Source organism: Galeopterus variegatus, unplaced genomic scaffold (assembly GCF_000696425.1).
Source record: "Galeopterus variegatus unplaced genomic scaffold, G_variegatus-3.0.2 Scaffold8132, whole genome shotgun sequence".
NCBI classification, from domain to species: domain Eukaryota; kingdom Metazoa; phylum Chordata; class Mammalia; order Dermoptera; family Cynocephalidae; genus Galeopterus; species Galeopterus variegatus.
In genome coordinates this window covers 35,134-49,764 of record NW_007734243.1, presented here as the reverse complement: position 1 = coordinate 49,764, position 14,631 = coordinate 35,134, and the positions used below count along the sequence as shown (strand labels likewise).

Here is a 14,631-nt window from a genome sequence, read left to right as displayed (position 1 = left end):
TGTTTTGATTGATAGGTAGTGAGAAGCAGACACAGGAGAGAAGCTGAGTCATGTTCATTATGAAACACAATTTAAAGTCTCCTGCTGCTGAGGTCCCTAGATCTGCCATGAATCTGGAACTACTCTTCAAGTCCCTCTTAGTGAAACTGGGCCCTCTCCAGACTCACATTTTTTCCTCCTTTGAAATTCTACCTTTGCTTTGCTTTACTGCTATGAACATGCACTCACCATTTACAAACCATAGGAAGATGCCTGAATGGGCTACTGTTCCTTGCCTCCCAAAAGAGTATGTGTGCACATATGTGTGTGCATGTGTGTAGAATACATATATACATATATGTGTAGAATACATATATACATATATATGGATATAATACATATACACATATATATGTATATATATGGATTAATGAAGAGCATTTCAGAGCAAAGATTACAAAGCTAGAGCCTTTTGTTTGGCCTATGCAAGCATTCAGGAAGAAATTTAAGCCATCACTGAAAAATGGAATGATTACAATAAAAGTCTGAATTTTCAGCCTCTCCCGAAGAAAATCTGAAGATCTGCAACCTCTGGCCTTTAGTTCCATGCAGTGGCAAGAACTGGCTGGGGCTAGTTCATATCTGCTCCATTCTGATGAAGCCTGCAGTGTTTACTGTATCCCAAACCTGACCACCTCCCCTATTGTTTCCCAACATCAAGACATTTTTTTAGTTTGCAGGTGCTGCTTTGTTCCTTAGAGTTGCTGGAGATGTCTTTGAAAACACCTCTCTCTCTCTCTCCTCTCTCTCTCTCTCTCTCTCTCTCTCTCTATCTATCTATCTCTCTGAATAATAATAAAAAAATACAATATGACACCAGGTTGGTCATGAGGCCTGAATGCTCAGCCATTTTTTCCCATTGACATCACCCACCTGTGACATTAGTTACATCTGTTCCCAGGGGTATGATGCCTGGATGACAGGAACATTAGCTTTTTATTTTCTTTAGAAATTTAATATTAAATCATTCTTTACTAGAACAAGTCAGGGTCTGGCTAAGCATTCTGTCTACATTGATTTATTTCATTCTCACAACACTATGAGATGAAGCCAATTAATATTGCCATTTACAGAGAAAGTAGCCAAGACCCAGGGGCATTGAATGAATTGCCCAGAGTCAGTGGCTGGAAAGGAAGGATGCAGGATTTGAACCCATGCCCCCTTAGTCCTAAGAACCTACTCTCAATGACCAGGCTGAACTCTCCTTCTCATGTCTGATTTATCTCTGTCTCTATTGGCTTCTGACATCATGACTGGCACCTTGTAAATGCCCTGTAAATGCTTATGGACAAGTGAGATCAGCTGACCTGTGGGTAGGAGAGGGTGGCTTATATGCTCCTCTCTGTGTTCCTGAAGTATCAGCAGTGAGACCCTAAAATCGGGCAGAAAGTAGCTGTCTTTCTCTCTGTTCACCCCTAGGGAGCAGCTTCGTGGTGAGTGAAGGGAGCTACCTGGACATCTCCGACTGGTTAAACCCGGCCAAGCTGTCTCTGTATTACCAGATCAATGCCACCTCCCCATGGGTGAGAGACCTCTGTGGACAGAGGACAACAGATGCCTGTGAGCAGCTCTGTGACCCAGAAACTGGTAAGCCATGGGGGGCTGGGCCGGGGCTAGAGGGAGGGAGAGTAAGGGTGGAAAGAAGGTCTGTGCTCCTTCTGCCTAAAGAACCACTGACAAGATTCTGGCCACTGACAAGAGGCTTGACGTAAAGGTCCATCAATCCAATTGATGCTTAACTATGTGCTTCCATTGCCTGGCAAGAGAGGAGATTCTCAGAGAGCCACAGAATCTCAGATTGAGAAGGGACCACAGAGAACTTCTAGTCCAACTCCAGCACAGAAAAGTGTCTGAATGTTGTCAGACGTCCCTGAGTTCAGATCACACATGCCTTTACCAGCTGGGTGCTCTTTAGCAAGACACTGCCTATCTTTGAGTACCAGAGAATGAAAATAGCACCTAACCCACAGCCTCTTGTTAGGATTAAGTGGTATAATGGAGATAATGCATGGAAAGCTCCCAGCATATTCATGTATTCACTCATTCAACAGGTATTTATTTCTTGAGTATCCAGGCACATTTTTAGGTGCTGGGGACACAGCAGTAAACAAAATAGGCAAAATCCCCACCCTAATGAAGCTTACATTCTAGTGGGGGAGACACTAAACCTACACTAATCCAGTAACCACTGGCCACATGTGGCTCTTTATTTCACGTTAAATAAATTTAATTTTTCCTCAGTCACACTAGCCAAATTTCAAATGCTCCATAGCCTCACGTGACCAGGGGCTACTTCTTGGACAACACTGATATAGAACATTTCCAGCACTGTGGAAAGTTCTACTGGATAGTTCTGCAACAGACAAATAAGCAGGTAGGTGCATCTCCTCTGTCAGGCAAGGAGAAATGCTGGTGTGGGAGGTGGTTAGAGTATGAAGCTCATGGAGTGCAAAGCTGGGATTGGGGTGGAGTTGTCAATCCATAGAAAGCAGTCAGGGAAGGCTTCTCTAAGAAGGTAACATTTCAGCAAGCACCTTAAGATGGGAGCTGAGGAAACCATGCCAGTATCTGGGGGAAGAGCATTCTAGGCAGAGGAGCTACAAGGGCCAGTGTTCTTTGTCAGGAGCACACACATGTGCCATTTGTTTAGCACTAGCAGGAAGACAGGGAGGCTGGAGGGCAGCGAGAGAAGAGGGGCACAGGAGGTGGAAAATGAGAAGCAGAAGGTTTGGGGGTAGGGGTATTTTCAGGGCCTTGTATAGGATAATACAGGCTTTGAGTTTCACTCTGAGTGAGATGGAAAGCCATTGTAAGATTCTGAGCAAAGCAGCATCACGATCTGGCCTGCATTTTGGCGGGACCACTCTGGCTGCTGGGAGGTGGATTAATTAAAGGGTCCTAGCACTCTAATCTAGGCAAGTGTTGGTAATGGCTTTAACCACGGTGATAAAGGGAGAAGAGGGTGAGAAATGATCATATTCTGGAGGTATTTAGAGTGTACACTTGAGAGATTTGTTATCGGATATTATGGGATGTGAGGAATACACTGAAGTCAAAGACGAGTCCAAGTTGTTCGTCTGAACAGTGGGACAAGTCGAGCTGCCACTTACTGAGTCAGGGGATGCCGGAGGAGGGTTAGGGTTGGGTGAGGGGGACAAAGAGCACTGTTGCGGATATAACTTCAAGATGACAATTAAACGTCAAGTAGAGATAGAGAATGGCTGTTTGGATCTTGTATTGAGAGCTTCCAGTTATTGGCACTCTGGTACCAGAGGGACTAGCAACCCTGTTCTAACAGGAAATGAAGGGAATCTGGGTGTGAATATTTACCGTATGCTATTCACAGGTTACTTCTTTTACCTGGCATGTAGCCCAGTGCCTGGTCTGACCTGTGACCAGGGGGTCCCTCCCACAGGAAACTTGTTTGTCCTGACAGATGCCCTTGTCTGACCTGTGTCCAGTTTGTGCCTGCCTGACCATCATTCTGGCACTGGGAGCCCACACTTGTGTTTTCCTATGTCCTGGACAGGGAGCCCAGTCTGCCAAGCTGGAAAGATGCCTGTAAGTTCTTATCTCTGGCCACCAGCATGGGCCATTTGGGTGTGGCATTTTACTTCTGATGCCCAGGAAACAACCTCTACTGCGTTGTTCCTTTTACAGACAGATCCCTGGGTCAACTGCATTGAGGAACTAGGAAAAGGTATTGATGTAGAAACTGTGTCAAGGTGACTGAATCTGATTCTGTTATTTAAAAAAAAAAGTTAAACTTATATTCCGAATGGATGCCAAGGCAACATAAAATTATAAGAATTCAATTCTGGTTCATAACTCAAATTTAAAGAAATCTGAGCTGGAGATAGAAATTTACGTGTCAAGAGCGTCTAGATGGTATTTAAACTCATGAGATGCTAACTTATTTATACTAAATGTTCAGTAAATAGACAATATCTTATTCATAGCTTGAGCTCAATAAATAGTAGTTTTTACTGTCCACAAATAGGGAAACAGGAGTCAGAGAGCAGAAGGGACTTGCCGAGCTTACAGAGCAAGTTAGAAGTGGAGCAGAATGAAAACCCCAGGCCCTCTAGCTCCTTTGCTCTACCCTACAGTTTGTGTTGGTCTGTTTTCTCTGGAACTTCATTACTCTCTCTGGCCAGCTTGCATGGAAAACTCATTACACGTATACTGTGATGACAGCCTCTGTGCAGAGGGTAGAGTCTGCTCTGGACGGTGGCCCAGCTGAGGGTCTGTGCCCTTCACGTGAGCACTCCTCCACGTGTCGATACAGTGCCAATTCAGAAGTAAGGAGGGGGCTTCTCCAGGCTAACTCTTTTGTCTCTGCAGGGTAAGGCCAAGATTCAGATTTACAACCACCATTCCCCCTTATCCTTTAGTTGGGAGCCTGTTCAGACAATTTTTGCAGCCTTTACATGGGCCTATTGGGGAAGCTATTTGGAAAAGTCATCGCAGCTCTTGTTCACTATCTGATCAGACACCTGCAGCTTCTTCCTATTAATCCAGACTTTTAGGCTTTAAGTCACTGCCCCTCTAAACAGTACCCCTTCCTGCCTCAGCACACACACACACACACACACACACGCACACACACACGCACACATTCTTGATTATCCTCACCCAAGAGCCAGGTGAGCCCATATGGAATCTGGTCCCTTAGGTTATTCTCTTTTTTCTTTTTCTTTTCTGGAAAAGGAAGAAAGATTGTTGGTGGAAGGGAACAGAGGGAGCCTCTTTTTTGCCTCCCTCTATGAAGTCCACGACAGGCAAGTGGTGAGTGCCTATGAGTCAGACTTTAGGTTTCCCAGCTAATCTGTTTTTAGGTGCAGGTTTGTAGTTTCTGATGATCTTCTCCATTAGCCACATGCTTGAGGGCATAATTCTAAACAGTGGGTCATCCAAGCAGCAGGAACTTGTTAGCCAGTTTGGAAAAATAATCAGGTCTTCCACCACTGTGTTCTAGAACTAAACGCATGCACATTCATGCACACATACACATACACACACTCCTTACAGCTGGAAATGTCACTGGAATCCACTGGGCCCACCTCCTCAACTTTATCACTAATGATATTGATGCACAGAGAATAGAGGTGACAGAACCAAGCTCACACAGCTTGCCCATGGCAGAGCCAGGATTTAAACCTAGGATCCATGCTCTAAACCAGTTCTTTTCAAGCTTCAATAGACCTGAAGTGAGGCCTAAGATTCTGCGTTTCTAACGAGGTGCTGGCCATTGCTGAGGCTTCTGGTTCCAGGACTACCCTTTCTGCAGTTAGGCTCTGGACACTCTTCCTCCTGAAGTCCTCTTGTGTTCTCCACTCGCCATGAAAGCCTCAGCTGCCTGGGGCCAGCCTGTGGCTCACTCGGGAGAGTGCGGTGCTGCTAACCCACCTTGGCCGTGGGTTCGAATCCTATATAGGGATGGCTGGTTAGCTCACTGGCTGAGCGTGGTGCTGACAACACCAAGTCAAGGGTTAAGATCCCCTTACCGGTCATCTTTATATAGGAAAAAAAAATAATAAAAGAAAGCCTCAGATGCCAAATTTGTTAATTGAGTTATCTTGACAAAACCATGTTCACTTCTGTCACCTCATCTTCTGCCTCTATTTGCCTTGTGTCCTGGACTCTAGGTACCCCAACCACCCGCAGTTCCTTGAAGGCATCATGCCCTCTCCTGCCTGCAGCCCTTTCACAGGCTGTTTCCTCCCCTTGAAATGATCTTCTCCTTTAACTGGGAGACCTGGGGGCTCCTTTTCATTTCCTTCATATTTAACCCAAACACCCTTCCTCTTACAGGTATTCCTGAACCCCACTCTCCTGACCCCTGACCAGATCAAGGGGTCCTCCCTCTGCTGTCACAGCCTTCTGTGCTTCCGTACGTCATAGTACTTGTCCCTCTGCAGGGTCACTGTTCTTTCCCAGTCTGGATCTATTGCCAGACTGTAAACTTGATTGGGGACTGTGGAGGAGGGTTCAAAATGTGTGTCTCTTTTATCTGTCTTTCTTTAAAACTCACCATAAAGCCTGACATAATTAGTGGACAGACAATAATGAAAGGAGGAAGGAAGAAAGCAATTTCCCTCCCTACGCTCCTTGAGGCAATTTTGTAGAATTCTAGTTTCTTCCTCAATATCCACTTACATGGGAATTCAGATTAAATATTTTTTAGCTCTAGAGAAACTGGGTCATCAAAAACTGTCCAGCAGTCAGTCATCTGAACTCTGGGGTGCTCTGGTCTCATCCTCCTGTGCCCCCATCCCCAGAGCACCCCTCTTTGCATCATACACTGTGCTCATGCTCACAATTGTCCCCCAGATACCTTATGCAAAGTTCAAGCTCCTCCCTGCACCTGAGATGACTTCCACCTTTTAATCGTCCACTTCCACAATCCTTCTCACTCAGTTGCCTCTCGTTTCCTCTCAGCAGAATGGATGAACCATCAGTCCTCTGTTTACTAAAAACCAGGTTAAAACCTTAGTTATTGTTTGAAAAATTCTCTCCTCTGCTAGAATGTAAGCTTCTTAAGGCCACGGACCGTATCTAATTTGTCTCAGCATTCTTCCCACCCTGATGCTTATCAAAACACCTTAGTCCTAAAAGCCACCCCAAAGCATAAATGGACAGGACTATCTACAGGAGAGAAGTGAGAATGGGAACACAGGATTTCTGAATATATTTTCACAGGGCTTGACTGAGACCCACTTTGTAAGATTTAGTTCAATTCATTAGATTCAATACAAACAAGATTTTCTTAATTCCACAATTCACAAGTCTGCATGTTAAGTACTATGGAAAGTCACAGACAAATTGAACAATGTTCTTGCCTTCATGCATTTTACATTCTGAGAGGGATAAAAAGAGTTTGCGCATATATAGCTGTTATAAAAAAAACGCAGTGAAGTATAAATCAAGAAAAATGCATTAACACAGTGCCTCATGCCTGGAGAACAGAGAGAAATGTATTCTAGATGGGGATTTTAAGAAATACATCATGAAAAAGAGGACCTTTTAGCCTCGCCTTATGGACTCAGTAGGGAGTCTGAGTAGAAATGTGCATTAGCGGAGGAACTTGACTTAAAAAGAAAAAGAGGAAGTTTAGAATGATTCTAGGAACCAGGTAGTAGCATAGTTGGGCATCAGCAGAATGTGCTGGACATGAAGTGGAGGCAGAAAATTGGGGGAGTGGCAGGAGATGAGGTTGGACAGGTGAGATGAAGAGAGCTCATAAAAAGATAAGGATCCAAAGATTCAGAACCAGCAAAGGATATAATAGGGCTATGTTGCCCACTGAAATAGGGAAACTGCTCTTCACATTTGGTGGCAGGGAGGGGGGCAACTCTTGACTTACTCCCCCTACTCTTTGACTTTCATCTGGAATTAGAATTTTGGAGGTGTCCTGAAAAAATTAAACCCTCAATCCCTGTACATGTTCAGGTTTTAGATCTGCCAAAAGTGGCTTAGTTTCCTTTAAAGGAGTCCCTCCTTTGGTGGGTCAAATCTGTAAAGCTGGACAGAGTCATGGAGTCAAAGCATTGTTCATTACACCTTAAAGCTTTTTTGGATATGTTCATGAGAAGGATCATTTCTCCCAAGTGACAGGGAAGGAGGAGAAAAATGGGGAAGACTCTGCAGCTGAAGAACATGTAATTGCCTTGGTGCATGGATGAACCCAGCCAAGTTTTCCTGGCTGTCTGCCATAGCCCAGCTCAGGTGTGTTTTTCCAGGGATTTCAAAAATTAGGACCCCCCACAGGGATGACTATAGAATTGGATTCATGGTGTGCTGAAGCCAGCTTGTACAGGCTCATTAGAGTTGACTGTTAACATCTCTTCCTGACTCTTTGTTCAGTGATGTTGTGTTGATAGCTTCAAAATTTGCAGGATATTTACATAAATAAAATTGGTAAGTGCTATAAAATTATGGTTTCTTTTCTTAAAAAGCAATTGCTAAGCATTTACCAGCATAACACTGGATGCGATGAGAACAAACCATCAAGGACCAAGGCAAAGAAAAACTTAGTAGGGGATGGAAAATATCACCAGAGAGGGGCATTATGCTACTTTTCAGAATAGACCACTATTATTCTTCATCTCCCTGAAGACAGAAAGTGAACACTCAACCATCTATAGTCCCGTAAAATATTAAAATGATCAGGCTTTGGCTCTCAAGAATGTCTTCATGGGTAATGTCTCATTGTGAAACTACCTTGTTAAAGTTCTGCACGCATGTGGTATCATGCTAAGTTTTAAATAGAAAACCTTTGCCAATATGGCCCAAACCCCTTGAAGCAAGTGACAGCAGAGAATTAATTCATTAGTCACTAATTTGTTTTTCATCTATTTATTCATTTATTCAAGAGTTTAATGAACCAAGGTAGAATTGGAATATCCTTTTTAGTCACACAGAACCGGGTTTAAATCCTTGCTTCTCTGTACTGGTTGTAGGGCTTTGGGTAAGTCATTGAACATATTTGAGCCTCATTTTTTATAGCGATAAAAACGAGCAGAGCAATTCCTATTTTTCAGAACCATTGTGAGGATGAGATGAAAAATAAAATTTAAAATGCATTTTGCATAGTACCTAACATATGGTAAACATTCAATGTGTAGTGTTTACTCTTATTTTTAGAATCAGTTATTTGGTCATTTGTGTCTTTGCTTATTAATTCAATATATATTTTATGAGAAATATAATCCAACAATGTGCAACTGCAATAGATTATGTGAAAATAAAGATACAGTCTCTGCCTTCTAGGAGCTGACTGGGCACTTCTATCTACTGGCCTTTCATTTAGTCTTTGAATGACTTTTAAACTTGTGCAGTGAAGAAAGTCACAAACTCTCAGTCCTAGTGTTAGCTCAGTCACAAATTGATCATTTGACCTTGGATATGTCACATACTCTCTACTTCAGATTCCCTCTCTTCAACAAAGCAATGAATGGAAAGGTACTTTTAGTGCAAGAAGAATCTCTAGATATTATCTTGTCTGATCTAATGAGGAGACCAAGAACCACAGGGGCTAAGCAAGTTGGCCAGTATCACTAAGTAAATTAGTGGCAAGGTACAAATTATAACCCTAAGTAATTCCTAAGATATTTTATAGCTAAAAATTCATGTTTCTATGACCTTTTAAGCACTAATAACTTAGAGCATAAGTATGATTGAAACAATTTGTAAATGACATTTATAGCAAATTGAATTGTCTTTTCACAATTGATATGAACTTCCATCATGTTCACCATCATATTCAGTTTATTTTCATGTCTTCAGCAGCTACTTTTCATTTGTAATAGGATATGAAATGAGAATACAATGTGTATAGTTATGTCATATGGCCACCTTATATTATACTAAATATTTTTAATGTTTATAAATTCTTTTTATTATTTGCTGAGCCCCATGTTATTAAAGCTTAAAGGGGCACAAGGGCTTTATAAAGCTGTAAAGTTCAAGAAGTCACAGAGATGGAGAACATCCCTGCTTTGAAGGACATGGTATCATTGGGGATTTCCAGGTAATATAGCAGATATGATGAAGTGCAGTAGTGTGTAGGTGGGATGCACAGTTAAATAAGCTGAGATTTATCTGTATAAAGTCAACTTTCTGGTAGACTAGGGAGGAGAGATTTGTATATGAGAACATAACTTTTAGAAAGACTTGGCCTTTGCTTATCTTTATTGCTGAATCTCAAAATTAAACAGTTCCTGTATCTATACATTTGTTTTGAATGAATGAATGAATAGATGAAAGACTGAATGAATGAATGATTAAATGAATGAGTCAGGTTTCAGTTTCTGAAGGGCCAAGCCTTGGTCAACGGGTTACCTGTAGGGTTCTGGTGTCAGCACCATGGATAGCTCTCATGGTGCCGACACCATTCTGACTAAAGTGTGTCTTTTGTTAAATAAATAAAGGCTTTTATCTGGGACAGCTAATTCTCTTCTAAAAGTCACCTTCACCCTTGAGGTGCACACAACTAGTCTTTCTGGAAATCAAATAAAGTAAGCTCTATCCTTTATCTGTTTAGAATTTGTCCTTGCCTAACTATGCTGCTGTTCCAATGGACCTCAACTGGGGAAATGCTCTGTGCAGTGAGTCACTCTGATCCTCAGAATTCATAAAAATCTCCAACTCACCATTCCCTTCGTCCTGAACTTTACTAGAATCTGGATTAAACCAAACTCCTCTAACTGATCAATTAATTAACTTTGTATCTTGTGATTTAGAAATGCAAGATAACAGAGTCAAACTTTTTTAAACCATTTCCAACAAAAGCTATTAAAACAACCACCACCACCTAATATATATATTTTGGTCACATTCCATAAAATGAATTAATTAGTCATAAAAGCCCTCTCTCTCATCAGGTTGATCCTTTTGATGCAGGTTCATTGCCTATTTAAACCAGATGGGGGTATAAGCCAGTTATAACTTACAATTAAGAGAGGTATGATAGAGTTTTGGTGAGATAGAGGTACGTGAATACCAAAGTGACAATAACAGCATCTATAACTTATCATGCACTTATTGTGTACCAAGCATCATGCCGAGACATTACATATATAACTTGGTCTTCATAACAGCACTTCTAGTTAGTTACTTTTGCTTTTATTTTCCATACAAGAAGCTGTGTCTTAAAGTAGTTGATTAATGTTCCCAAGGTCATATATTTACTAAGTTTCATTGCTGGGATTTGGACCCAGACTGAATGACAAGTTGTTGTTTTGAGGAGTCAGTGTGTAAGAGTATTTGCTTACCATTGCCAAAAGAGAGGCATTCTGCCATCCTTCCTGTAATAGATATTTGCAGAGAATTCCCAGAGGCAGACATGAATCCTTGGGACAAAAAATTTAAAGAATAAGTTGACGTGAAAACATAAAAGGACCCACTTGAATTGGGGACAAGGGAAAAATGCACATCTGATTGGTGAAACTGCGACAGCATTTATGAGTTTTAGAGAAGCTATTTTATATCTTTGTTTGGTTGTTTGCTGTGTTTGGTTTAAATGTGTTGTAAAATATTATGTTGTGGAAGACGGTCGAGGTCTTTTAAAAAGGGACAATCTGTGTCAAAGATGAGGTCATAAAATTTCAGAGAGCCTGCAACAGCAAGCAACAGTTCTGACTGTTCAAAAATTGAGAAGGACAAGGTTAGAATGGACTACAAAAGAGACTGTGAAAACTTTTCCTTAGTGGGAACTTTCCAGTCCCACTGAAAGTTCAAGGCAATGTTTGCTTCTGAACTTGAAAGAAAGAGGTTGTGAGAGATCTGAAATCTTGTATTGCAAAGTTGCATATAGGAATCAGGTAGCTTAAGGTATCTCTGATCATTATATCTGGGGTAGGTACCAAAAAGAGGTGAAGTGCTCAGCTTCTAAAACCAGACTGCATCATCATGAATTCCACCACTAACATTTAAATTAGAGATTATATGAGGGTACTGCAAAAAGTTCATGGAAAAATAAAATTAAAAGCTAATGCAAACATTTCCTTGAACTTTTTGGAGATCCCCCATATATAATTTTATGTAACAAATGTGTCAAAAACATAAATTGGACCTCTGAAAATAGTAAATGTCCTACTATTTGAAAAAAATATGGGGAATATGTATATTATATTTTCTCTGAGTGCACTCCAGCTCTCAAATTTTGTGCACTGATAATGGTGATTGAAAGCCAGTGCTATGCTCAGCTCTGGTTTTGGAGGATGTAGAATGAGGATGAGCAGTGATTCCTGATCTCTTGAAAGATAGACAACTCATGCACACAGGAAACGAGGACCAACCCAAGTTTCTACACACAGTAAGAGTGTTGTGGTGGCAATGAACTTGCGCTCTGGAATCACATGGATGGGGATTCAAATCCCAACATGCAGAACTGGACATTTTGCTGGCCTTTCCTGCATCTCTGTTTTTCTCATCGGTAAAAAGTGTTAATAATATCAACATGGCCATCCTTGGAGGGTTATTCTAAGGGTTGAACTAAATAAAGCATATTAAGCATTTTGCACAATGCCTCATGTGTAAAGTTCAATAAACATTAGCTATTTTTATAGCTGTGACCAAAACATGGATTGAATGAAATAAATCCTGTAGGATCATAAAGGACAGTTACTGTGAGCCTTAGCAGTCAAGGAAGACTTCCTGGGAGAGGGGGCAACTAGAATTGGATCACAAAGCAAAAGAATGCCTGGGTTAGAGCTCCACTGTCCAATATGGTAGCTACTAGCCATATGCAGCCATTTAAATTAAAATGTAAATTAATTAAAATGAAATAAACACTCAGGTCCTCAGTCACCCTCACCATATTTGAATGTTCAATTGCCACATGTGGCTTAGTGGCTGCCAACTTGGAGAGCACATATATAAACCATTTCCATTACTGCAGTAAATTCAATTAGACAGTGCTGTCACAGAGAGTGAAGGGTGGAGCTACATTTTATATATTTCATTTAGTTCAAAATATTTGAGTGACTGCACTATAGTAGATACTGTGTTATGTACAGGGTTTCAACAGGAAACCACTCCAGACCCACTGCCTGGTCTCCTAGAGTTGAGTCTAGGACAGAGGTCAGCAAACTCTAGCCCACAGGCTGAATGTTGTTTTTTGTAAATAAAGTTTTATTGAAACACAACTATACTCATTAGTTTACATATTGTCTATGACTGTTTTTGTGCTACAGCAGCACAATTAAGTAGTCACGTCTTGCAAAACCTAAAATATTTACCATTTGGCCCTTTACAGAAAAAAAAAATTGCCATCCTATGGTCTAATCAGTTAATTTAATGCTTTGGCATGCCACTTGAAGAACTGATTTTGGTATTCATTCTAAGTAGTCACGTCTTGCAAAACCTAAAATATTTACCATTTGGCCCTTTACAGAAAAAAAAATTGCCATCCTATGGTCTAATCAGTTAATTTAATGCTTTGGCATGCCACTTGAAGAACTGATTTTGGTATTAATTAATTCATTCATTCATTCGTTTGTTCCTTTAACATTCAACAGGTATTTACCAAGAACAGGATGTGAGACTCTGACAGAATGAACAAAACAGATAAAAACTTCTGCCATCATGGAGCTCACATTTTAGTGGTACCAGGGACCAGAAAGAGAGGTCAAATATTTGTAGTAATAAATAAATTACATGTATTGCATGTTGGAAGATGATGTGTGTGTATATTTGTGTGTGTCTGTGTGTGTGCATGTTTTAAGGCTGCAGGAAGAGGGGGCTGTGACTGTGGAGGAGAGGGGTGGTCGCAAATTTAAGAGGACTGTTCGAGGTAGGCATCATTGAAAATGTGAAAGAACAAAGCGTACTTTGCGGATATCTGGGGAAAGCCTAGTCCAGGCAAAGGGAACAGCCAGTGTTCAAAGGCTCAGAGGGGGATTGTGCCTCAAACATTTGAGGAAGATCATGGAGGAGAATGTGCTGGGCTGCACTGGATACTAGAAGGATATTAGAAGGTATGGTCAGAGAGCTGTGAAAGGGACAGACCCATGGATGAGCCTTGGAGAACACTGTAAGAACATTGTCTTCTACCATGAATGCAACTGGGAGCCACTGGGGGACTGAGCAGAGGGGTCACTGCATCTAACCTACATTTTGAGAGGATCGCTCTGGCAGCTCTGTTGAGAAAAAATCTATAAGGACAGAGGCAAGCATGATAGCAGGGAGACTAGTGGGAAGTCTTACATGATAATCCAGTCCAGAGACGGTGGTGGCTTGGATTAGGGTGGTAGCAACAGAGGTGGAAAGAGGTGGTCAGAATCCAGATATTTCATTTAATTCATTGCTGCTACTTAGGAAGCACCAATTCTGTGCCAGGCATTGTGCTCAGTATTGGAGATAGTGAGCAAAAGAAGGTGTAGTCACTGCCCCATGGAGCTTCTAGTAAACTGATTTCGTGCTTTGACGTCAGAGTTGAGGAATCTGTTTGCTGTGTCTCCCACATGTGTGTGAGCTCCAGGCCACTTTTCACATTGCCTCTAAAGATAGGGCCCAAGAGAGGATGACACCAAAGACCTAAGATGAAAGGAGAAGAGAAACACTGAAACAAGAGTGGGATAGAAGCAAGGGCCTAAATAGAGCTTTGTTGACTGTTGTGACAAGTAGGGCTGGGGCCAGAGTGAGGTGAGTAAGCAGTAAGGAGCCTTGGGCACAAAAGATAAGGAGGCACTCATTGTCTGGTGGCAACCCTGCACTTGCACAACCCTGAGAACTCCCTTAAATTTGGGGAGGGAAAATTATTAATTCATGACAGCCTTTAAAGAATATCCTGCAGTGGCAAGTTAGGGGGTTCTAGAACAAAACATTCCAGGGCTGGGAGGAGCTCTACAGATAATCAAGTCCAACTCCTTCCTTGGACACCTGATGAGGTTGAGGTTTAGAGAGTTTCACTCCATAACTCAGTAAGTTAGTGGCAGCGGGAGGCCACCTGACTACCACATTGATGCTAGATTTTTCTACTCTTGAGAACATATCAAACAGTTAAAATATTTTATCCTGGGATGTAGGCCCCCAACTGCAACTTGACCCATTGTCTTTTGCATGGTCTTTTACAACATGTTGGTGGCT

General features: G+C 41.6%; 1 protein-coding gene across 1 annotated transcript in view; it reads left to right on the top strand.

The window, feature by feature from the left end:
* The window catches only part of LOC103608195 (astrotactin-2-like), a 66,173-nt gene that overhangs the window by 37,140 nt on the left and 14,402 nt on the right, over positions 1 to 14,631 (top strand). Inside the window, exon 3 of the mRNA XM_008592638.1 lies at positions 1,459 to 1,626. Within this exon, the coding sequence (XP_008590860.1) occupies positions 1,459 to 1,626 (168 nt within the window). The remainder of the gene's footprint in view (positions 1 to 1,458; positions 1,627 to 14,631) is intronic.